The 23,896-nt window shown below is 53.2% G+C and overlaps 1 protein-coding gene and 1 long non-coding RNA gene across 8 annotated transcripts in view; one reads left to right on the plus strand and one right to left on the minus strand.

Moving 5' to 3' along the window:
* Nucleotides 1-1,518: 1,518 nt before the first annotated feature.
* Nucleotides 1,519-23,896, plus strand: part of TFAP2A (transcription factor AP-2 alpha) — a 22,740-nt gene continuing 362 nt past the window's right edge. Inside the window, exons 1-8 of one of the 7 annotated variants that reach the window (XM_043908574.1) lie at nt 1,519-1,727; nt 10,751-10,808; nt 10,948-11,185; nt 14,291-14,342; nt 16,366-16,597; nt 18,533-18,651; nt 20,591-20,732; nt 22,582-23,896. The exon at nt 22,582-23,896 is cut by the window's right edge and continues 362 nt beyond it. In XM_043908574.1, coding sequence (XP_043764509.1) covers nt 1,655-1,727; nt 10,751-10,808; nt 10,948-11,185; nt 14,291-14,342; nt 16,366-16,597; nt 18,533-18,651; nt 20,591-20,732; nt 22,582-22,870 — 1,203 coding nt within the window. In that variant the 5' untranslated portion in view covers nt 1,519-1,654 and the 3' untranslated portion in view covers nt 22,871-23,896. Of the gene's footprint in view, nt 1,728-6,073; nt 6,203-7,246; nt 8,495-8,635; nt 9,509-9,528; nt 9,984-10,750; nt 11,186-14,290; nt 14,343-16,365; nt 16,598-18,532; nt 18,652-20,590; nt 20,733-22,581 lie in introns of those variants that run through there. The other 6 variants (XM_043908568.1, XM_043908569.1, XM_043908572.1 and 3 more) reach the window with 6 other exon arrangements.
* On the minus strand, nt 4,998-6,231 carry LOC122697611. Its single transcript, XR_006342119.1, has 2 exons — nt 6,091-6,231; nt 4,998-5,903 (listed from the first exon to the last, which is right to left on the minus strand). It is a non-coding gene; the product is annotated as an uncharacterized LOC122697611 (long non-coding RNA).

A 23,896-nucleotide genomic window follows, 5' to 3' on the forward strand; every position in this document is an offset into this window, starting at 1 on the left:
ACTGGGTTTTCACCAAACTATTTTGACAGCTGGAAAAAGCCGGAGAGGTTAAAGACAGACGCGAATGGGTTAAAAAACGCCCTAATTTAAGTTACTTAAAATTCGCTGAAAAGAAAAAACCCAACAAACCCACAAAACCCAAACTTGCAGAGCCAGGTTCTAAGGCAGGTCCAAGAAAGTTTCCAAACAGCCAGAGGGAGAATCGGCGCGGGCTGAAAGTCCCGCAGCTCAGGGACGATGAATGTGCCCGGGTGACACGGACGGTCCGAGGGACACCGCCACACCACCCTTGGGAAGGCCAGGAGGGTGCAAGGCCTTTGGGGCCGCCCCCCCGGAAGAGAGGCTCGTAGGGGGTCTAGAGAGGGGAGGTTTTATTGTGGGGACAAGCCCCCTCCCCTCAGGAGCTGACTTTTCGCCCACATTTGTCTGACTCCTCAGAGAAGAGGATTTGAAACCGGTTCTTTTTTCCTCTCTCGGATCCCGCGACGGCAGCCTGGGAAAGTAACTGGGCCCCCGTCCCAGGCCCAAGCCCGGGACGGGCGGCGGCCAGACCGGGACTGGCATGGTGGCCTGGCGGCCAAGAGGCTCAGCCCCTTCCCCTCACCTCCCTCCCGGCCAGGTGTGGTTCCCGAGCAGGTGAGCTCCGAGGGAGCCCCGAATCCTGCGGCTTCCTTTAAAGCTCCCTTCTAATTAGAAGACAGCGGTGAAATCATTTGAGTGATATTATCTGTCATGGGAAAGCAAACCCCAGCCCAAACCTCGGTGGCCCAGCCCAGAACCACCGACGCCCCCGTCGTCCCTCTAAAAAGTTTTAGTGGGAAAAAAAAAAAAGAAAGGAAAGAGCCGGGAAGCCCCCGAGGAGTGGGGGGAGGGGCGGGGACCCGTGAGAGTGAGGGGCCAGGGTGGACTTAAAATAGAAGCGTCAGTGTCTGAGTGCGCAAATGCGTGTGTGCGCGCGCGTGTTTGACTGTCTGCAGTGGGAGGAGATTAAACCTGAAAGCCAGAAATGAAACAGAACCGTGAACGTCTTCACCTACTGAGAAACACTTTGATCTGAGATCCGACACTGAAGCCGCCCTGGGGGTTGCGGACCCGCATCCGCCAGGTTGAACCTCGCGGGCCGGTGGGGAGGCCGGAACCGGGATCAGGCCGCACCGCGCCGCACCTCAGCGGCTGGCCCAGGCACCGGGTCTTGCCCTCCCCGCCCCCACGCCGGGGTGGAGAGTCTCCCAGCGCCCCCCGCCTCCCCAAAGTTCCCAAGGGGAAGAGAGCCCGGGGGCGAGCGTGCAGATGCCCCCATTGCTTGAGTGGGAAAACACACCGGGTCACTCTCGCGTCGCTCCCAGCACGCTCCAGCAGGCAGTTTGCCTCGGTTCTCCGGCCAGGGACTGACCGGGAAAGCGGGTTGGGGCTGTTGGGAAAAGCTGGAGCCGATGGCGAGATTGCCGCGGCTATAAATCCATCACTTCCCAGGTCAGCTCTGCGAGGAGCTGGGACTAAAGGGCTGGCGGAGTGAATTCCTGGGCTAGCGCGCATGCGTCGGCAGGTAGCAACCCAGCTCTTTATGACCAGGTGAGATGTTGGTGAGCAGGTAAAAAAAGGAGGATTTGCCTAAGCGATTCCAGGGAGCGGGCCCGGCCGAGCCCTACAGCCCATGCCCGGCGGGGACCCGTCGCCAGGAGCGCCGAGCCGCGATGTCCATACTTGCCAAAATGGGGGACTGGCAGGTACGGGGGTTTGCCTTGGCTGGGGCTGAGGTGGGCGGGGGTGGAGCGGGGGAGGGGGCCGGGCGGGGGGAGGCGGAGAGCAGGAGCCTTGGCCCAGGGCGGCGGAGTCGCGGGGAGGCGCGCCGGGCAGCGCCCAGGAGTGTTCCCCGGAGAGAACGCGGGCAGGAGAAAACGGGCGCAGGCGGCGGCCGCGGCGCTGGGGGCCACGCGCGCCACCGGCCGGCCGGGCGCAGGGGAAAGTCCGGCGCACGCTCCACAGGTGGCCCCGGGGGTCACTTGTGGTTTGCGCTACAGCCGCCGCCTCCCCCCACCCCCGCCTCGCCACCACCCCCCCAAGTAGAAACTGGGCTGGATGACTCATTCGGGCGGGGGCAGGGCGCCGGACGGGGGTGCGCTGCGCCGGGAGGAAGGTTCTGTGCTCGCTACGCCTCCGGTCTCGCTCTGGACCCCAGGGCTGCGCGTGAGCCGGGGCTCCCGTGCACCTGTCTCTCTTCCAGGCTCCACATTTGGGGAAACCAACAGGGCGGGAAGACTAGAGAGGGGGCCGGCTGGACGGGTCGCGCCGGCGAGCATGTTCTTTCGGGGAATGCCTTAAAGAGTTTGCGCCAAGTTACGCTTCTCACTCCGGCTTGTTCCCGAAGCTAGTTTTTTTTTTCACCGCTTGGGCTCCGGGTGGGGGTGACTGGCGGGGGGCGGTAAGTGGCGAGGGATGCGGCAGAAGGCCTAGATTTGGTCTAAACCAACGCCTCCCAACGTTGGCCCGACTAGGCCGCAGGCACCGCGAGGCCAAGTAGACTCCAGGTACTTCGCTCCTTGAGCCCGGGGCCCGACCTCGGCCAAGGGAGCCTTAGATTCAGCGTCCTCCTCCTACCTTCCAGACGTTTCCCTACGAAACCAGAGAGGCTCTGGCCAGGCTGGTGGGAAGGGTAGCCTCTCCCCTGTAGCCGATTTCATAATGGAACCGCGGGGCCCTCTTTTCGCCCTAGCCAAGGGAAGGCCTCTTGGGGCGAGATTCTGAGTGCCGAAAAGCCTGCGGGTCCAATGAAATGGAAGGCCCCAAACTTCTTAAAGAAAAGCCGAGGCCCTGCTCCTTCCGGGGCGAGGTCTTTTGCTTGTTTCAGGTTCTGGCCATTAGAAGCAAAGTTCAGAGAAGTCCCATCTTCACTTCGCTCTCTGGAGTGGGGAAAAGGAAGTCAACACGATGTCTTTCTTTCTTTCCTTGTAGTTACTTTTTATCGGCTGGGAGGGCTTTGAAGCCTCTCCTTCCCAGTTAAACCTAAGCAAGTGCAACTTCATTTCCAGAGTTAGACTTTGTGGTTTAAGGGTGCAAATTCCACTCCGAACTCAGATCTCGGGCACCCACCATCTCCCTCTCTTGCCCTGTGGTTCTTAGGGACCTTCTTCATTCTCCTCTGGAGGGTGAAGACTGGGGGGCTCCTTGAAAGCCGAGGTCTTTTGGTTTTCTCCTCAAGCCAGGTGAACTTTGCTGCAGAAATCCTCGGGGAGAGAAAAGACCAGGAGTGCAGGCTTGGCCAGGGACTGGGCCTCCGGTGAGCCCCTCTGAGTGGGGCTGAAGGAGACAGAAATGAACCCTGGGCCTGCCTCCCGGTGGGCTCAGTTTAACAAGCAGTGGGAAGCTGGGATCTCGGGTGGGGCAGGCGGATTTGGGGTCTGTAGGGGCTGGGTCCTCCAGGTTGGGCCTGCTGGACTCCTGGGGCCCACTTGGTGGTGACCACCACCACCGGCGAAAATGGCAGCATCCCGTCTCCCTGGGTGTCTCTGTCTCTCTCAGGCGTCTCTGTCCCTCACACAGATAATTCACTCTTCTCCCAACACCCTTTACACGCCCCCAGGCCAGGCCTGGACACCCCCAACCCCTGCCGCCAGGCCTGGCGCTGCAGTCCTGGGGTCCCGGGCAGGCCGGAGCATTGACATGCAATGAAGAGGCTTTTGGTGGAAATGACGCTCACGCTAGCGCGGCCTCGCTGGCTCCGGGGGCGACGGGGCGCTCGCCGGGGCCTTTCTTCAGCTCTCGGCGCCGCAGAGCCCTGAGGCCGCAATCTGCACCTCAAAGGCGCCCTCGGCGGGACAACAACAACAGTTTAGCAGCCCCGGCGGGTGCGGAGCCAGAGATCCGCGGGACTCGGGTCAGCGAAAGGGGAAGGTGGATAAGACGAAGGCCTTTATATGCCTTCCCTAGCCCACAAGGAGAAAGAAAGCGAAACTTAAAGAGTTCCCCAAGCGCTCTGGGGGCGCTGGCGACGTGAGGGTGTACACTGCCCTGCTCCCAGCCCAGAGCGTGGCCTACGGAGCGCTCTCCGGTGCTCCAGGCCGCCCCCCTCCCGACGTCCAGCCGCTGCTGCTGGGCGGAGGCCCTGGGGGCAGCCCGCAGGGCGCGTGGCGCTAGGCTGGAAGTTGACCATTTTTGAGGGCGGAGTACCGCTGAGTCTCTAGCTGGGTTCAGCCAAGAGGCTGTGCTGGTGTGCAGGTGGGAAAAGGGGGTGCAAGGGAGGGCCCGGGGCCTCGGGAGGGAGCCCTCCTCTCCCCCCACCCCGCCCTCGGCTCTGAAGCCCCTTCTAGCTCTGGCCTCCTTCCTAACTTTAAAGTTTTGTTGTTGGTGGTGTTGGGGGGACAGTGGTGGTTGTGGCCTACTCCGCCAGGCTTGGGGAATTGGCGGCGGTCTTTTGGAGGGAGACATGCCCTTGGGCAGCTTGGGGAGGAGGGGGGGGTCCCCCTCCTCTAGCCTTCCTTCCACCTGTTAAGCAACGCTCCTATTTGCCACAGCCTCTTACCCTCCCTCCCCCGCCCCTGCGAGGACTCACAGAAAACTGGGAGGCCTGGAGTTTTGCAAGAAGCAGGCCTAGACGGAATCAGAGGTCGTTACCAGAGCAACTCAGAGGCGAAACTTACTGTTGCTGGGGGTGGGGTGGCGGGGGGGAGTGGTTTGCAGGATTGCAGAGGGAGAAGGAAGGTTTTTTACCGAGGACAAACGAGGACGCTCACCCGGGGAAATTGATCACTCTGTATTCTAAGGATTACATCACGTCTTTTTGGGTCTTTCTTTAAAAAAAAATTTTTTTTTTGTTTCACAATAGGAAAAAAGAAAAAACAAAAAACCCGAAGCCCGGGTGGGGCGCGCAGGCCCCTATGTGGAGCCGGGGAGCCTAGACTGGCGGACCCGGACTAGGGGGTGGCTCCCCGGCCTCCGGGTTCCGCGCCAGCCGGGCACTGCGCCGCGAGCGCGCCCGCGTTAGTAACAGCACCAAATCATGAAGGAACGCTCCCTGCTTTAATTAAAAAGGGGAATCTTGGGAAAACTGGAGCAGATTAGCACAGCAAAGGGTTGGTTCCCAGCGATTTATTTTGATGCATTCATGACACGGTGCACACATGTCGGTATTTCGGCTTAACTCCAGAAGCGTGTGTGAGCCTCCGTAGGAGTTCCGTATTCCTGTCCACAACGCACCTAGGAAGCCCTTAGCCCAAATACCACGTTGAATTATCCGTCGGTCCTAGCTTCGTACAAATGAAAGGAAAAGCATTTAACCCCTGGAGCTGTCAAGCAACCTCTTCAGGGTACACTTTTTATTTTACACGCGGCAATTAAAGGATGGCAAACCCCAGCCGAGCGACTGAAGCCGTTTGGCAAAAATCTCCAACCTGGGGGTGGGGGGATGGGGGGTGGTGAAGCGCGAAGCCAATAAAACTCCCGGGGCCCTGCGGCCGGAGGTGTCGGCTGCCGGCAGCGGAGGCGATCTCTGGCTGGGCAAAAAATCCTGGAGTGATGTCGCCGGTTTTGAGTTGATGGTTATATTTAATTGAGAAAAGGGATAATTTCTGCAATTGGACAGGGCCCGAAAGGACGGAACCGCTGGTGGAGGCAGGGATGGGGGAGAGGTGCTGGGAGAGCTGGGTCCCGGGAGCGGCCGCTCGGACCGTGAGCAGGGCCGGGACGAGGAGAAGAGGAGAGAGAAGACGACACGGGGCCAGGGGCGCCGACTCAGCGGCGCGCTGCGGGGCTCAGGGGAGACTCCGTGGGCTCCCGGGCGGGCGTGCGCTTTAGGAGCGAGTTCGCGGCTCGCAGAGGCCTTTATACCTGGGTCGGAGCGGCCGGCGGCAGATTGTGGTGCTGGCGAGCAATTGGACTATTGTTGATATGCTAATGAGGCGATTAGGCTGTTGGTAAAGAGCAGGAAAAGGGAAAAGTTTCTACCATTAGAGGGAGATCTCCGAGCGCACACGGGAGCTCCTTCCCTCCTCTCCTCCTCCTCCTCACCCTCCTCCTCCTCCTCCTCCTCACCCTCCTCCTCTTCGCCCTCCCCCTCCTCCTGCTCGCCGCCCGCAGCCGGCACTTTGCGCTTACCCAGAGAGTAGCTCCACTTGGGTGCGAGGCGGAGAGGGGCCAAATCCATTCACGCCGATCCATGAAAATGCTTTGGAAACTGACGGACAACATCAAGTACGAGGACTGCGAGGTAAGCGCGGCACGGGCGCAGTCTCTCCCGCGGTTGCAGGCTCGGAGCTCCGCTTCCCTCCTCTCCTCGCCGCCAGCTGCGAGAGGCGGGTGGGACAAACTTTGCCCAGCGCTGCGCCCGCCTCTCCGATTCACCCTAAGAGCGCAGGGGAGAAGCCGGCGAGGAAGGCTGAGGACGTTCCCTTCTTTCACTCTCCTCCTTCGCAGCCCCCTGTCCCACTCCCCCCGCCCCGCCCCGCCCCGATTTTCTCCGGACCAGTTTTGAGTGTGGCTAAGGGTAGACGAGCGTGGGTTTTTGAAGTGGTTGCTGGCAACTGGGCAGGCGTCTGTGAACTCCGCATGTCTCTCCAACGAGCTTCTGAGGGCCCAGGTCACCAGAATGAGAAAGGGAAAACCCCTTTCCCTCTTTAATTCTTTGTCTTTGATCTTTAACATTCTTTCTTTTATTTCTTCATTCTTTCCTTCCTTTCTACCACTCCTCCACCCAGCCCGCTCTAAAAAGGCCCCCTCCCGTTTGGAGAAGGGGCCCGCAGCCTGCGCTCTGAACGGGGGCGCACCTCCCCGTGAGCCGGTTCAGTTTGGGAGCACTCCTCCAGCGAACGGCTGCGGGGCTTCCTCCAGTACCCTGCGTTATTCGAGAGGTTCTAGGCAGCTTCTCGCTCTGTGCTACTGGGTCGGCGCATCCCTGGGGGTGGAGGCGGGAGCCTGATGGCCGCCGCGCCTTCGGCTGCGTGACCGTGGGAATCCTGGCGGGGCTGCCCACAGCCTCCGGTGCGGGGAGCCCGCCCGGCCGATAGAGCGCGCCGCCTTGGAGCCGGTTTCAAAACCCACAGTCCCGGGAGCTCGGCTTCATGGGGCAGCCGGGGAAGCCCCGGGACCACGGGCCTGGAGGCAGCTGCCCCAGCCTCCTTCTAGCCCCCCGCTAGAAAGAGCCGATGAATCATGGGAGGGGGAGCTGGGGAGGGGGCCGCCGCCAGAGACTACCTACGTAAATAGTAGGTGGCAGTCCCGGCTTTGGCTCCCCCCCTTCTCTCTTTTTGGCATTTGGATCTGGGAATGTGGAGCGTAGAGGTCTGTGCGGGGCGCGGCGGGGGTCTTCACGTGAAATGAGAACCTGGGCTTGGGTGAACGAAGTGTCCCCCGTCCCCTTCTCCTCTCCTTTCCATGGACTATTTTAGTTCTTTTTCCTTTCCCAGCCCCTCCTGTTTCGCCCTGCCTTCCCCCTGTGAATGGGGCACGGAGTGACATGCCAAGGGGTCGGGTGCTTAGCTGGGCACTCGTGGCGTGGCTGGCGCTGGGCGCAGAGACTGATTCCATGTCAGACCAGTTGCTTTGTTTTCAGGGCCAGGGGTCCCTTTGCGGACCGGTCGGGGTGACAGAGGGCTTCTAAGCCTCCCCGGGCCGTGGCCCGGGGCTCGGGCATCCCCCTTCTCGAAGGCCGAAAGCCCCGGCGGGCAGGGTCCGAAGCGGTGCGAGGCGCCCGGGGTACCCAGGTGGGAAGCGATGAACTTGCACCCCCAGAGTGGGGACCCTGTGGGGGCGCGTCGTGTGCATGTGCGTGTGAGAGCAAAGAGGAGGAAAAAAAAAAAAAAAGACGACGAGAAGAGAGAGGAGGAGAAGACAGAGTGAAGGCTGTTTCAACAACTTTGCGGTGGCGAGCGCCGGAGCAGGGATTTCGGGTTTCCGAGCCGGCTCGGGGCTGTCTAATTATGCCGGGCTCTGCAGGGACATGCAGGAGGCGAGGTGCCGCTTGTTCTGACACCCCGGCGGGCAGACTGGCAGCGGCGGTCGGGGGAGAGCGAGCCGTGTCATCCGGGGGTGCGTCGGGCGGGAGTGGCCCAGCCAGTCGGACGGGTTTGCGCCGGGAGCGGGGAGCCCGTGCCAGCGGCGCCCGGGCTGGGCCGCCTCGCGTCTCTGCGCGCCCCGGGCCGCGGCCCGGTGCCCTCCCCCACGCCCCTCCTTCGCGAGCCCCGGCCCCGGAGAGCCAAGGGCGGGGCGGCCAGCGGCGCAGAGCGGCCGGTCCCCGGAGGCCGCGGGAAGCAAGAGAGCGGCGGCCCAGGCGAGAGCCGGTCCCGGGCGGGGCGCCGGGCCATGGAGAAGCCGCGCGGCGGCGGGCGGCCGGACCCCGCGCCCCAGGCCCGGCTGCGGAGCGGAGGAGCCCGCGGCCGGAGAGGCCCGGCCGGCCGCAGCTCGGGGACCGAGAGCCCTTCGAACGCCCGGCCGGGGTCCCCGGGAGCGCCCGGCCGCGCCGCGCGGCCCCCGCGGCATGCCGAGGTCTGCCCCAGCCTTTTAGGTCTGATTGTCCTCGCTCGCTTCCTCTCCCCTCCCCCTCCCCCGCGGGCTCCCCCTCCGCGCGCTCCGGCGCGGCCCCCTCCCCTCCCCTCCCCCTCCTCCCCTCCCTCCTCCCCCTCCTCCCGGGCTCTCCCTCCCCTCTCCCCACTCCGGGCTCCTCTCTCGCGCCCACACTTTCTTTCTCACACACGCACGCAAGACACACACTTCCCCCTCTCCGCGCTCTCGCGCTCGGTCTCCCCGTCTCCCTCTTTCTCTTTCGCTTTGGCCTGCCCTGCAACCTTTTAAAATGTTGCCCCTTCCCTGTGATTCGCCAGCCGCCGCGCCGCGGCCCCCCGCGCGCTCGCCCGCTCCCTCTCTCGCCCGCTTTTTGTCTCTCGCGCTGCCTCTCCCCACCTCCGATTTCCTACACTGAGGCTCCCGTCAATGGACTGTATTGAGAGCCGGCTCCGGCGCGAGTTGCCTCTCCGCTTCACGCTCGATTTCCAGGCATTCTTCCCTTATTAAGTATTCGTGTAATATTAATAGTCATGAATATCTGCTATTAGGAGGCTCCAGGAACGCTGCCCAGCGCGGTTATTAGAAGCTCAAGCGAAGCCGCGGCTCAGAAAAGAGGGGGAGACACGGATTAAGGAACACGCGCGCACACACACAGACACAGACAGACACACACACTTTTTTTGCTTTTTTGCCTTTTCGGGTTTTTTTTTTTCTTCCTCCAATTTTTTAAGGAACTTTGAATCCTACCCGATCGCGGCAGGATAGAGACCGTGGGTTCGACCAGCTGAAGGCGCCGCTCGAATCGGTGGTTCAAGTTCGGATGGACCAGAGCGGGGCTCCGGCGCCCGGGGGAGCGGCGACGCGGTGACCGGAGTCCTGGGTGGCGCGGGGCGCCTTTTGTGTGGGGCGCGCTCGGGCGGCGGGGCAGCCGGGCTCTCCGCTTGCTTGTTGTTTTCCACCCTGACTCGTTACCCCAGACTCTTCGCAGATGTTAGTTCACAGTTTTTCAGCTATGGTGAGTCCCATCCCCACCCCCACCCCTGCCTCCTTAGGAATCGCTAGTCTGGAAACCTGGGGCTGCGGAGCGGCCCGAGACCTCGGGATCCTCGCCCGGTTTTCCTTCAGGGCGCCCGCCTTTCCTCGTTTGCATTTCCCGCCCCCCCCCCCCCGCGTTTCTCTCTCTCTCTTCCATCCTTCAGTCGAACGCGGTCCCCCCCCTCACCCCCGCGCGACCTCTCCCGGCTCGCACACCTACCTCGCCGCTACTTCCCCAGCGTGTTTTCTCTCCGCGTTCATCTGTATTTCCTCGCCTCTTCACTTGTTCCCGAGACGTTCTCAACATCTGATGCTTAATCCGGATGCAGGAAAAACGTTGCCCGGCGTGCCCCTTCTTCCCCCCGGGGCCCGGGGCTGAACCTCCGAGGGTTCGCATTCCCTGGAATCAACTCCGTTCGCTTGTTTTGCAAACGAATTGCAATAGAGGAACAGAAGTCAGGCGTTTCTTCTGCCCTTTGGGGCTGGGGTGGAAGGGGCGGGGGCCTCCGCCCCGGGGCGCACCTCTCTTTTAAACCCAATATAAGGCTGAATCTTTGCATTTTAAACCTTGACTTGACGTCCCCTTCTTCCCCGTCGCTTTCATAAATCGACTCTGTCCAGAAAAAGGCTCTTAAGTGAGGAAGCGGAAAAGACAGCCCCCCATCCCGCAGTTAAAAACCTTCTTTGAGCTGGTAATTTAAACGATGGCGTTCCTTACAGCCCCTCTACAAAATATGTTTCTATTTAAATAGTCATGAAATGGTAATAGTCTTTGAATGGGCATGATTTTTCCCCCCTCCAAATAAAAGGAACAGGGTAAACAATAACGCCGTGGCAGGCAGGTTCAAACCCAGGGACAGAGAAAAGGCCGCTTCTGGCTGTTTAATATTTACTAGGAATTTTAATTTTGCTTAAGGGAGGTTTCCCTTTGCTGCTGAGCGGGCTGTTGTCCGGGAGGCCCTCTTCTGCCTGTTACCCCCTTTTGCAAGAAATGCCTAAGGAGAGTCTCTTATGCCCCCTCGATTGGCACCGGCGAAAATTTCCTGAGATTGGGGAAGGAAGGGCCCGTTTCGCTTTTGGAGAATTTTCTGCCAAAGCCGCGCGGAGGGCTGGTTCCTCGCAGCGGCCTGCGGACGGGGCCGGGCGGTTTCGCATAGCAGCCTGGCGGAGTGGCCCGACGCCTGATGCCGACTTCTCTCCCCTTGGCCTCGCTCTCTTCCAGGACCGTCACGACGGCGCCAGCAACGGGACGGCACGGTTGCCCCAGCTGGGCACTGTAGGTCAATCTCCCTACACGAGCGCCCCGCCGCTGTCCCATACCCCCAATGCCGACTTCCAGCCCCCCTACTTCCCCCCGCCCTACCAGCCTATCTACCCCCAGTCGCAAGATCCTTACTCCCACGTCAACGACCCCTACAGCCTGAACCCCCTGCACGCCCAGCCGCAGCCGCAGCACCCGGGCTGGCCGGGTCAGAGGCAGAGCCAGGAGTCTGGGCTTCTGCACACGCACCGGGGGCTGCCCCACCAGCTGTCGGGCCTGGATCCTCGAAGGGACTACCGGCGGCACGAGGACCTCCTGCACGGCCCCCACGGGCTTGGCTCCGGACTCGGAGACCTCCCGATCCACTCCTTACCTCACGCCATCGAGGACGTGCCGGTAAGAGGCCGCGCGCGCGCGCGGGCGGCGGGAGAGCAAACGCGGTCCCCGCTCACCCACGCCCAGGAAAGGGTACCCCCCTGGAACGTCCAGCCCCGGGGACTGGGCTTTCCTCCTCCCCGCTGTTTACTTTCTCCAAATCTGCTCTTCTTTTATCGGGTGGACCCTTTGAGGATCCACCTAAGACAACCGCACGCCAAAGATTCAAAAGTAGTTGAGAGTTCGGCCGGGAGAACAATGGTTCGCAGAGCTCCTTCAAACAATGCCTGCGTTACCGTTTATAAATCAGACGAGTGTCACCGTGGACGCTACCTTCCCCTCTCGGCGACAGTAAACTGTTTCGATTATGAGAGGATCTGATTCCACCGCTATGTCTGACGTGGGGGTTTCTCCCAGTCCTGAAAGACGTGTTAGAGTGGATCAAAAGAGCTCATTTAAATGCCCTGGCGATTTAAAAGAAAGTGTAAAAGACACACGAAGAAAATTATTTTGACCGGATTTTATGAGTGCTAGGGGGTCTCTGAAAGTTACTTGTATACCCTGCCCTGATTAAAGAATACTAAGTGGCAAATCCGAACAGGAGGACATTAAATGCAGCCTTTTTTCTCTTCCTAGGGGTGCTAAGTGCTGGCCTCATAAATCATTAGCTGGGTTCCCAACGCCCATCAGGACCGGCTACACCCCCATATTACTTTAATGTTTTGAGACTATTGGGCAATGCATTCTTTGAGTTGTAATTCAGTTATCAATAAATGCAGTTTTCGATGATTTCTAAATAAGCATGGTATTAGCACATTTACTCTTTGGCAATGCAAACCAGGCTATTGATAATTTGAAAATACTTTCTGAAATTAAATTTAAACCAGCATCTCTGTTTCAATTCTACATATTTATGGCTTCCTCACAACCTTCCTGAAATGGAATTAGAACAAGCCAATAATTTTATTAAAGCTGTAAAGGCTCTGTTAATGCTGCTTTTCTTTGGAGAGGAAATGTATCTGGATGTGATTTTTGCTAAAATGCTATTTCAAATTACTGCATCAAATATTGCAGCAATATGTCCGTTGACAGTTTAATGATTACTGCATTAGATTGCAAAGAAAATGGTCAGATGAACTTACCTGCTTGCTTGGTGAATTTAAAACATTATTTAAGTTACATAGCGAAATAGAAAATTTATTACATCTCTCATTTGGCCTAGTTAATCACTGAAATTTGTTGGTTATGTTTAGCAGCCTAGCATGGAAAGCAGGAAAGTAGGCATTTGATCCAGCGTGGGGTTTAGTAAGCCTTGTGTGCGTGCATATGTGTGTGTTTTCATACATGTTTTTAGAAACATATTACACAGTGCATTTCTTGGAAAGTAAAATGAGCGGAGGAATAGTTGGGAGAAAGGCCATTAAAAAACAAACTTGGAAGTTGTGACCCCTTGAGTTCCCCTTCCCGAAGAGTCTCTGAGTCCTGATGCTAGTCTGCTCCTTGGAAATATTTGAATTGCAAAATAACGTTGCAAGCTTTTTAAACTTACTGTGAATTAGAATTGCTCTATTTTGCAAAAAATTCCTAAGTGGCTGGTGTGAATTCTTAACACCTGTATAGTCACTCTTTGTGGTGAAATTGGCCTATAGGAGAAATTAACCAAAAGATCAAATAAAAACAAGGAAACCCAGTTGCTGCTCTTCCCCTTCCCTCCCCCAACCTTTTAAGAAAAAATTCTTTCAAAGGAATTTGGGTCAGGAAAAGGGTTGTTTTCAATTTTCCCATTGCTGCAACAGTTAACCTTTAATGAGAACGACCGCCAAATATTTAAGAAAATCAAATCGATGGTGAAAATTATTTAATCATTAATATCTCAGTGGGGTTTTAAACTTAACAGTCTTCCCTGTATGGACAAGGTCTAGAAATAACACAAATAAAAGTATTATGCCACACTACATTTACTTTATGGGTTTAGGGTGCATGCATAAAGGGATCATATTTCCCCATATAGTTAAAACACAAGAACTGCAGCAGTAGTCATTTCTGAACATTTCTCAATTTAATTATACTTAAATCCAGAAGCACTTTAGGCAAGTTACAAATGAGAGCATTGAGTATAATAAAACCTGTAATAAAGCAACTTAGTACCATCCACCCGGAATCATTGCGATCAGGCACAATTAACAGGAGCATAAATCCAAGACAGAATGGAAAATGTTCGAATCAGTATTATTGTTGGACAAAGATTAGAGAAGGAAGTAATAGTTTTTTTAAATGGTAATGCCTGCGTTTGGTAACGATTGCGAAATCTTCTATCTCAGCAGCCCTGGTGCTAATTTGTAAACACAGCCAGACATTATATTGCCTGTCAGTTTCTGCATTAGAAAACATGATTTCATTTTACTTTCTAATCACGTTTTGACTGTAGCACACACGTATACACATCCATCTGTAAAAAAAAAAAAAGAAAAAAGAAGCCCACACTAACAAATGTGCTGCTGGACACAGCAGGGAAATCTCAAAGGCTCCCCCCCCCCCTTTTTATAGTTTTCATATCCAATTTGATATTTGATGTTTTAATTATTTAGACAGTAGTCCTTAAATTTTTGTTTGTTTCTCTGTAAGTGAAGGTGCATATACATGTTTGCTCTTTATCATATCACCTAAAACGTTTCCAGTACACCCAGGCCACTCCCGCCTCTGTCATTCTATTGTGTTTCTCTGGCTTTTGCTGCCTGAACAGTGGAATCACTGAAGTCCGAAGCCGCTGAGGCGCCAAACTAAAGCTAGGTGTATTTTGAAAGGTTGAGCAGGCTGTGAGAAAGATTAGGTGTTCCCAAACTCGATTTAATTTCCAAAGAAAGTTTTGTTCCCCACTCCCACCTCCTTCAAATGTGGATTATTTGCTGGGGGTCGAGAAATTGGCCGTGGGTGTACAGTGAAACCTCTTGAGCTGCAAAGCCCCAAATTCCAATAAGCCAAGATGAGATGTTTATATATAAATGTCACCAGATGGGAGGGGGGGATTTCGATTCTACACCTTCCCCTCCCCCTATCTTGCGCGAAATATTCATTTCCTTTTGTTTTGATTATACACTTACATCCATGTGTATCCTTTTGTTGCAGCATGTAGAAGACCCGGGTATTAACATCCCAGATCAAACTGTAATTAAGAAAGGTAAGCCATTTCCTTCTGCATTCCAAGCATGTCCTTACAGGCATAGTGCTATTTAAAAGAACTTGCAGAGGTGTATTTATTTTTTTCAAGTAGGATTTCCTAAAGGCTCAGAATTAGCGAATAGATAGGCATAGAACAGCAATGCTTAAATGATTTAGTAATGGCAACAGGCTAGCTTTGTTCTGATTCATGACTTGACCACTTAACTTAGTTAAATGATATCTGGACAAACACATGAAATGTGTACTAGTTGAGCAGATTTGGAAGTGGCATTTCAATTTTGAAACAGTTTTAACAGTTTAGTTAATCCACTACCTGAGTGGCCATGAGTGTTAGGAAGTGTATAATGCTAAAAACAGTGCAAGTAATTCAGTATTAATATGGGGGCAGATGATAAAGACAGCACTCCTTAGCAGAGGGGGAAAAAAAAACTTTCAAGTTCTTATACTGAATTTCTCATTAGGTGTTGAAGAGTTTTTTAAGCTTTGTGAATTAGGTTAGCAAAAATTTGGCTTTTGGTTAAAATGAGCCTCTTGAAGATGTCAAGTTTATTAGCATAATTGTTCTGAGCAGAAATTGTTTTTTAAAAGTGTCAAGTGATTTGGATGAATTTGTAATTTATGTTGCATTTAGTGAGTAAAATAAAGTTTACTGGATTAAATGCTATTCACAGCAGCTTTTTTTTTTCTTGGTTATAGTGGCAACGTTACATTTCAGGATTCTAGGCACCACCAGAGGATGATGCTATATAAAACTGTTCTCATTTCTAACCCCAATCAGTATATTGTTAGCGAGTTTAAAGTTTCATTTTTGCATCTGTGAAGTCTTTGTCACGTCAAATTAGATGTGCAAGGGATAAATCTTAAGAGATGCTCTTTCCAAGTCGACATGATAATTGGCTCTTTTATTAGTAATCTCTCAAGAGTTCGTTTAACTCCTATTGTCTCTATTAGCCTCCCCAGAGCTATTAATGTCACAAGTGATCTATCCAAAACCTAGAGCCCCCCCCATACGTCTAAAATATCCCCATTAAAGAGAGAGTACTGAGATAAGCATGTATTATGTAGTATGTCTCCATGTGGAATTTTAATACAAATGCATACTGTATTTAAATGGTTGTGAATGCACTTGAATTATATTGGTGTTAGAAATGTAATGTGTTGGTCCACTTCCTGCTGGCCTTGAATTCCCTCCCCCCCCAAGTATGGGGGAATCCAACAATGAAGAGCTTGTGATTTTAACTAATAAGAATATATCCTCCCCCCTCCCCTAAAGAAGCCGCTTAAGCATAGGGACTGTTAACTCTTTGCTCCTCGAAAGAACACATTACTAGTATTCCATGGAAGGCCTGTTTAATCCTTGTTTTTTTCCCTCAATTCAAAACTGGGCTTGGCATGGATTTCCAAAACTCCTTTTCACAGATAAACGTGGGGGGGGGGGGTACTATTTATCAAAAGGCTGGGGCGTGTGCGCTGTGTGACAACTTGAATCCACCACTTCTCTCGGCTTGGGTGCCATGACTGCGATGCTCATTTTTACAGGCTGCTTTAGCCGTGGAGACTCTTGGCTGATTTTAATTATGGGTCTTTGAGCAGTTTCTCCCCAACACTGAAGAAGCCCTCGCCACCCCCCCCCGCCAACCCCGAGGCCACACGGGGCTTTTTCTCGGCTCTGGGGCCCAGCGTCCTTCGATGCTGAGAGCGCCGAGAGGGTCACCGCCTCACCAGCACCTCTAGACAGCACCCCAGCGGTTACAGGGCGAGGGGGTCCCGGCGGAAGGACAGGGCGGGCTGGCGGGGCAGGTCGCTGGGGGGACGCGCCGAGGGGCTTAGGCTTCCACTCCCGACAGGGATGGAGTCGGAGGCCTAGGGCAGGTGGGGAAGGAGCCGTGGGATTTTCGGGGCTGGAGGAGAAGCGGGGGGGCGGGGGGTGCTGGTGGCGGCGCAGGCCTGGGGCGAGGGGGGCCGGGGGCCCCGTAGGGCTCCCCGGCGCCCACACGCGGCCTCCCCATGTGTCTCCGCAGGCCCCGTGTCCCTGTCCAAGTCCAACAGCAACGCCGTCTCCGCCATCCCCATCAACAAGGACAACCTCTTCGGCGGCGTCGTGAACCCCAACGAAGTCTTCTGTTCAGTTCCGGGTCGCCTCTCGCTCCTCAGCTCCACCTCGAAGTACAAGGTCACGGTGGCGGAAGTACAGCGGCGCCTCTCACCGCCTGAGTGTCTCAACGCTTCGCTGCTGGGCGGAGTGCTGAGGAGGTGAGGCCCGGCGCGGCCCCCGCCCCGCGCCGCCCCGCCCCGCGGCCGTGGAGAGAGAGGGGCGGGTGGAAGCACTGCGCCTGCGCTGGGGCGGTGACGCCACGGGCCTCGCGCCAGGGCCCGCCCTCCGAGGGAAAAGAAAGGGGCGGGGAGAAAGAGCGTAGAACCGAGTGGGTGGGAGCTGGGGATGGGGTGGGCGGGGCGAGGCGATGCGCGCCTGCGCACTCTGCCCCTTCCCGCGCGCGCGCGCGCGCGCTCAGTCGTTTCGGGGTCGCGCGGCCGGCGCGGCGCGCTCACCGGGCGCTCGGCCGCCCCCCTGCCCCTCCCCGCGCGCACGCGCAGCTCATTCTGTGGCGGACTCAGTCCCGGCAGCGGCAGCCGCGGGGCGCCGTGCACCCGCCTCTTCCCTCCTCGCGCCCGCGTTGCAGGCCTAGGAAAACTTCATATCGGGCGGCTCACTTTGCCTTGCCTCCATGCAGGGTCTCTGATTGCAGAGGGCTTGAGGCCTTTGAATAGGGTTTTAAGCAGAAGACGATGGTTTTAGAGTCAGCGCGCCACGCCCCCGCGTTCCTGTCACCCCAGGCCCCACGGGCCAGAGGGGCTTGCGCTAGTAATTCGGATGTTCAGCGTCCGCACGTGCCAGTCAGCGTGCAAGACACGGTTACGTGCAAGGCATAGTTACGTGCGTTTTGTGCGGTCGCTACCTAAGATTGCATGTTGCCTACGTGGTCAGGAATTCTCATCTCACGCGCGCGAGGTTGGAATGATTCGTTTCCTTGATAAGATTTTATGAGGGTCAGCGAGGTGAAGCACCTTCCCTGAGGGCAGTTTGTTCCCTCCTGTGGGCTTTTTACTTCTGGGGTCCCACCCAGGGTTGTGTGTGGTGGGTCTTACGTTGAACGGTCCCAGATATTTTCTACTTTTTTCTAGTTTTTAATAAGAAAGTGAGCCCAAAACTTCATTCTTTGACTTGTATTCATATAGCTATTTATACACCCAGAGTTCTGCTGTGATGGGTATATCCTATACAAAGGCTTACAGAACCATTTTTTGGGCAGATTTTAGCATCAGCTGTTCTACTGTTTTTTTTTTTTTTGCTCCTTCACAGTCATTTGCTGTTCCTCTGTAATCTTTCACTGACACATCTAAATCCGTCGCTGCCTTTTCCTACCCCTTCCCCCATCCCCAGTATTGGAGACTGTTTACCTAGGGGAGTATAATCTAATCCACACAATTAAAGAGCACTTGAGTAGGGAATAAAATCTGAAATTAATTAATTTGCTGTTTTATTTAAACAACTTATCTTAACCACTTTCTGATTATGGGAGTCTATTTAGACATCTATTTAGAACCACCTCCACTGTCTCTGAATTCAGTGACATTTGTAAAGGCTGATATCAACTTTTGACATTTCCAGTTAGGCTGGTGACATGGCATGTAAACAGTTGGTGAAATGAATTTCCCACTGGGGCTGAAGCCAGAGCAAGAAAGCTGAGAGTGATGATAACTTTGGTTACTCTGAACAGGCTCACAGCAGATCTTGCAAAGACAATTTAAAGACCCCATTGGGATTTGTGTGATTGTAACAACAGGGAAAATATACAGTAATCAGTTGAACTCAAAAATACTTCACACCCTAGAGATGAGAACTGTGTTTATTTGTTTGTGGTTCTTCTTCAGAGAGTTGGGAAATCAAAACCTTCCAACCTGCCACCATAGTTTCCGTAATAAGTGAACACAGGGGGTGCTTTACAGTCTAGCAAGCATGCATCTCCTATGATCTTTCCTTCCCAGGTTTCCTTTCCTTATATATCTTGGGGCCAGGATTCTTAATTTTTAAAAGCACATTTTAGGAAGTTGTCAAAATGAGTACAGTGGGATGCAGAGCAACTGAATGTTTTCTAAATCCATTTCTCACATATATTTGTGAAACAGGGCGAAGTCTAAAAATGGAGGAAGATCTTTAAGAGAAAAACTGGACAAAATAGGATTAAATCTGCCAGCAGGGAGGCGTAAAGCTGCCAATGTCACCCTGCTCACATCACTAGTAGAGGGTAAGCGAGTTCCCTTGCTAACAAGAAGGGAAGTTTCTCCTGGGAAAGTGGATGCTATTCAGTGGCCAGATGTTTGGTTATATTTTGTGTCAATTGTGCAATTTCATTTTTTTCCAGAGAATGTAGCTGCAAGTGAACGGAATTCTTGCATGTGAAAAAGCTACTTGCATTTAGTCCTGTCCTCCTTTCCTCTTCCCCTCTGCTACAAAATTACACCCCCCTCCTGCCCAGGTTTGACCTAAACAATGTGAAAATTTAAGAACTGCATACTCTTCAAGTTCCTGTCTCCTTTATGGAGCTCAGCAGTAAATCACTTAAGCTACTCTGACATCTGCGTTTGAGAAATGCGTGACCATTACTTCCTGAATTAATTTGGGAATCTTTGACCTGCATCCTGATTTAAGACCATCCTGAAAGCTCAGGGTTATATGCCCTTTCAGGTTTTTGTTTTCCAAACATATGCTCCCTTATCTCTCATTTAATTGTGCTTCTCTACTGGAGAGGAAGAAAAATGAACAGTTTTAGACTTTGAGTTATTTGGATAGGAAAAGAAAAAAGAAATAAGCATTGCAAAAAGTTTCTCATGCCAGTTTTTTAAGCGCGCGCGCACACACATGCACGCGCGCGCGCGCGCACACACACACACACACACACACACACACACAAGCTTCTAACCCCTCAAAACAAAAGCTCACCCTGTCCTCACTCCCTTTCAATATACAGCACAGTCTAGTTACCGTAGTCACATTCTTACTTCCTCCAGATCCTTGTTAAGTTTGTCTGATACTAAATTGGGTAAAGTTTGGGTGTGTTGGAATGAATGTATAGTTCTCTTGCATTTTCCTTTGTGTCCTGTTGGAAATGTCTCATGCCAATAGGCAAAAAAGGAACTTAAGTTATGGGGCAGATTTCAAAACCACTATTTATATTTAAAGATGGTACTTTATCTTACTTATATCTTGTATTTGAAGAGATATTGTATAACTGAATTCAGGTTCTTGCATTGTAAATAATTTTTAAAATATTTAAAAACACAAATTTGAGGAGAAATCCTGTGAACCATTTGTTAATGGTGTCAAAAATGATAACTTGTTAAGGAATAAGCAATTGTTCAGTTCCAGAAACTTACCTATAGTAGCACTGTATTAAAAATAATATCGGCGCCCTGGGAACCCACCATTCAGACCCCCAAAGCATTATATGCAAAGAAAATAGTTAGTAGTGACTTTGGGTGTAGTGTGAGAGTGTGCATGGGTCTGGGGGTTGAGTCCCATCGCAGGGAGGCAGTTTCTGGAAAACTGTTATTGTTTGTGATCCGCTCCATTTTATGGAAACAAGCTCCGCGGAGAGGGCTTTGATGCTCTAATTGGCGCATGCGTTCTTCCGGAGCTGGAGCTAATGGCAGGAAGCCCTGCAGTAAAAACCAACTGGTTCAGGAAATTAAAACCAAAGATTCGAAAATCAACAACACAGACAGACTCAGTGGAGTGACCCTCAAATCCTCTTGGTTAATCGGTTTGGATGAACAGATAATTATATGCGATAAAGTTAAAATGTAAACCCATAGTCGTTCCCTTGCAGAAAAGCTCAAGGAGTAATTATGAATATCGTTTTATGAACGCGTTGATAGGTGTGAGGCTAGAACACAAGAAAGGTTTTAAAAGAGAAGGTGGGAGAATGTCATCAGGGTGGGGGATGAGGCTGGGTGGGGAGGTGATGGAGTCTACATTTTCAAATCATCTTGGCCTTCTAGGGTAAGTGGCCATTTTTGAGCAGAAATGAATCTGCTCGATCCTACAGAGAAGGAAAGAAAATGCCTGAAGTGGGGAAACAACTCGTTTGTGTTTCCTGCAACAGCTGGGTTAAGAAAATAAGGGAGCTGGAAGTCTCGATCCCAGTTTTTTTCATTCTCTTGCCCTCTCCTTCCTCCTCTTGCCAGGAGAAGCTGTCCACCTAGCCAGGGACTTTGGGTATGTGTGTGAAACGGAATTTCCTGCCAAAGCAGTAGCTGAATTTCTCAACCGACAACATTCCGATCCCAATGAGCAAGTGACAAGAAAAAACATGCTCCTGGCTACAAAGTAAGACATTTACCTCTTCGGGGTCTCTGTGTCTCACTGTCAAAGAGAAACATCAAAATCATCTTTGCTCTCACTTTTGGCCTCTTTACCTTTTGTGTTAATCAGTTTTGTTGTTGTAAATGCTGAAATTACAACACAATCTTATAAACCATGATGGAGCTTAAAGAGGAAATACAAGGAAGATTATGAGTGTGTGTTTCCCTCTTTCACCTCCCTTCTGCCCTACCTTCTCATTAAAAAAAAAAAAATAGCATGTATGGGAATGGGGTATAGTGGGGATGTGATGGAAAGCTGAGTGTGGCTTTGTGACTATGTTATTTCTGTAAAACCAGAACCAAGGTCTTAAAGGAGTGGACAGACTTGCCTGGGTCAGTTTTTGTCTCTTATCAATAGGTTCTGCAAGGGCAAGGATTAAGCTAGTGGCTTGCCAAATGTTCAGGTCAGAAGCTGGCCTAGTTTCCACCCTAATCCCTTCTCCCATTTCTTGCCTTGCTTTCTCGACCTCCTCAAAAGTGCTACACACACACACACCCCACAAGTTCTAGCCTACAGGCGAGATGTCAAATCGGTTTCAAAATGGCCCAAGTTATATTCCCATCGGTGCCTGGGCTGAATAGGCTTCTCCAGGTGGTGTGTGAAAAGAAAATGACTGTTTTGATATGTTTTCTGGAAATTAAAAGGCTTGTTTGGAAGCCCATAATTATCAAAGTCAATGTCCCAGGAGGGCTCGGATCCAGAGGGCAGAGGCTGAGGCCTCTGGTGGGGCACTTTCTGGCCTGGGGAGACGTCAGCTGGCCTTGGGGGAGGCAGCCTGCCACTACTCTACATTCTGCCTCCCCCCTGCGAAGCCCCCTACCCAGAGCCCCCACCCAAAGGCTGCTGCTACCTTGGGAAGGCCCCAGCCAGTCCTGGCTTCCCAGATTCAGAGAGTGAGCTACCCCTGTAGGCCTCATCGCCTGCATTTCAACTTTTCCCTCTTCTCTTAGCTTCCTAAGCACACCCACACTCACAGTTTTCCCTAGACTTTTTTTTTTTTGCCGGGGCGGGGGGTTGGTTGGGGGGGGGGGAGGAAATGCATGGGAAAGGAGGTGGCAAGGGAGATTGAAATGTCTGTTTCTGCTTCTCCAAACCACTGAATTATCCCCACACTTGGGTATTGAAGTGCCTTTTATTTTTTAAGAGTAAAACAATCCCAAGAAAAGGTTTTGCCTTCCTTGTCCACACCCACCCTGATCTGAAGGTGAATGAGTGGAGAGTTCATGCCCCCAGACCTCAGACTGCTGAGGTTGCGCTCGCTGGAAGGTCAGGGAAGAGGGTCTCTGTAGTATTTTGAGCCGGATAGCTGATGGGTGCGGGCTATTGGCTGTGGGGAAGAGATGCTTGTGTTTCTGACTCCCTGCCCTTCCTACCACCTTCCTTTTTCTCTCGGTGGCTGAAGTGTTTTCCTATGTCAGGCATGCCTGGTGTGAGTGAGAAACGGGGGTTAGAAAAATTTGGTTCAGGACTTCCCTGGCAGTCCAGTGGTTAAGACTGTGCTTCCACTGCCGGGGGCACCAGGTTCGATCCCTGGTGCGGGCACTAAGAGTCCACATGCAGAGGGCACAGCTGAGAGGTGAGAGACACACAGGTGGAAGGAGAGAGGGGGCGTTAGTGGAAGTGTTGAAGGAGCAGGGGATGTGTGGATGGCTCCTGGGAGGGGGCGGGGGCTCCCCAGCTGTGCCCGGCACCCCCGAGTCAGGTCAGCTGTCCTGCAGAGGCGCTGGCGGCAGGCAGGGAGGTCTTGTCTTCGCTCCGGGTGCTGCTCCCACGGAGCCTCATCCCCGGTCTCTCTGCCCTGTTTGTGCTGCAGACAGATCTGCAAGGAGTTCACCGACCTGCTGGCCCAGGACCGATCGCCCCTGGGGAACTCGCGGCCCAACCCCATCCTGGAGCCGGGCATCCAGAGCTGTTTGACCCACTTCAACCTCATCTCCCACGGCTTCGGCAGCCCGGCGGTGTGCGCCGCGGTCACGGCCCTGCAGAACTATCTCACCGAGGCCCTCAAGGCCATGGACAAAATGTACCTCAGCAACAACCCCAACAGCCACACGGACAACAGCGCCAAAAGCAGTGACAAAGAGGAGAAACACAGAAAGTGAGGCGCTCCTCCCGCCCCGCCCGCCCCGCCGCGCGCGCGCCCGCCGCCCGTCCGCCTCCGCCTGCACCTCCATCCCCCACCGCCCACCGCCGGCAGGTGACAGCGCGGGGACCAGCGACCCTCCACTGCTGCTACTGCCGCCGCCTTCGGTCCGGAGGCCCGGGGCCCGGGGCCCACGCCCCACGGCGAGAGGGCCGACCCCTCAGGCCCCGGCCCCGACCGCCCCATGAGCATCACCTCCCCGTTGCCCCCCGCGGAGCCTAAGAGAACCCAACAGGCCGTGAAGCCAGCAAAGAGAAGTTCTGTCCGAGTTTGTGAACCTTTTTTTTTTTTTTTAAACCCAACAAATCAACCACAAAGACAACAAAAAAATTAAAAACTTTTTTTTTTTTTTTTTAGAAAAAAAGAACGTAAAAATAAAAAAAAAAAGTTCTATGAGTTTCACGGGATGGAATCACCACCTTCCTTACATATTTCAGTTCAGATTGTAGCCATACTAAAAAAAAAAAGGCAAAAAGGATCATGACATTTTTATCAGTATTGTGAATAAACTTGAACACAGATACTCGAAGTTCCATGTCTTGTCTTCAGTTGTAAGTTTTCCCTCTTCAAGGTAAAGCGACTAACTTGAACTTTCTCTGGCAACACGATTCACAGTTCTATAAGGGAATCAGTGTTCACGTCTCTGTATATATTTATTTATGTGTAATTTAATGGGAATTGTAAATATGGTGAGTCTGTTTTAAGCCTTTTTTTTTTTTTTATTTATCTGGTGATCTCGTTTACCTCTTGTTTAGTGGGTTTTGAATCTTCCCTATTAGTTCTTCATGTGGTTCATGGTACTTATTTAGGAATTCAAGGTTTGGGGGATTTTTTTTTTCCTCTGGGATTCATGAATTTAGCCCTGTTGTAGCATGTTAAAGACGACAATGAAACAGCTGAACAAACTTTAAAAAGTAAAATAAAATTTCATAAATAATTAGTATTACATTTAGCTTTTCATTGAACTGAAAGGAAAAAAAAAAGT

Source organism: Cervus elaphus, chromosome 7, assembly GCF_910594005.1.
Source record: "Cervus elaphus chromosome 7, mCerEla1.1, whole genome shotgun sequence".
Classification (NCBI taxonomy): Eukaryota; Metazoa; Chordata; class Mammalia; order Artiodactyla; family Cervidae; genus Cervus; species Cervus elaphus.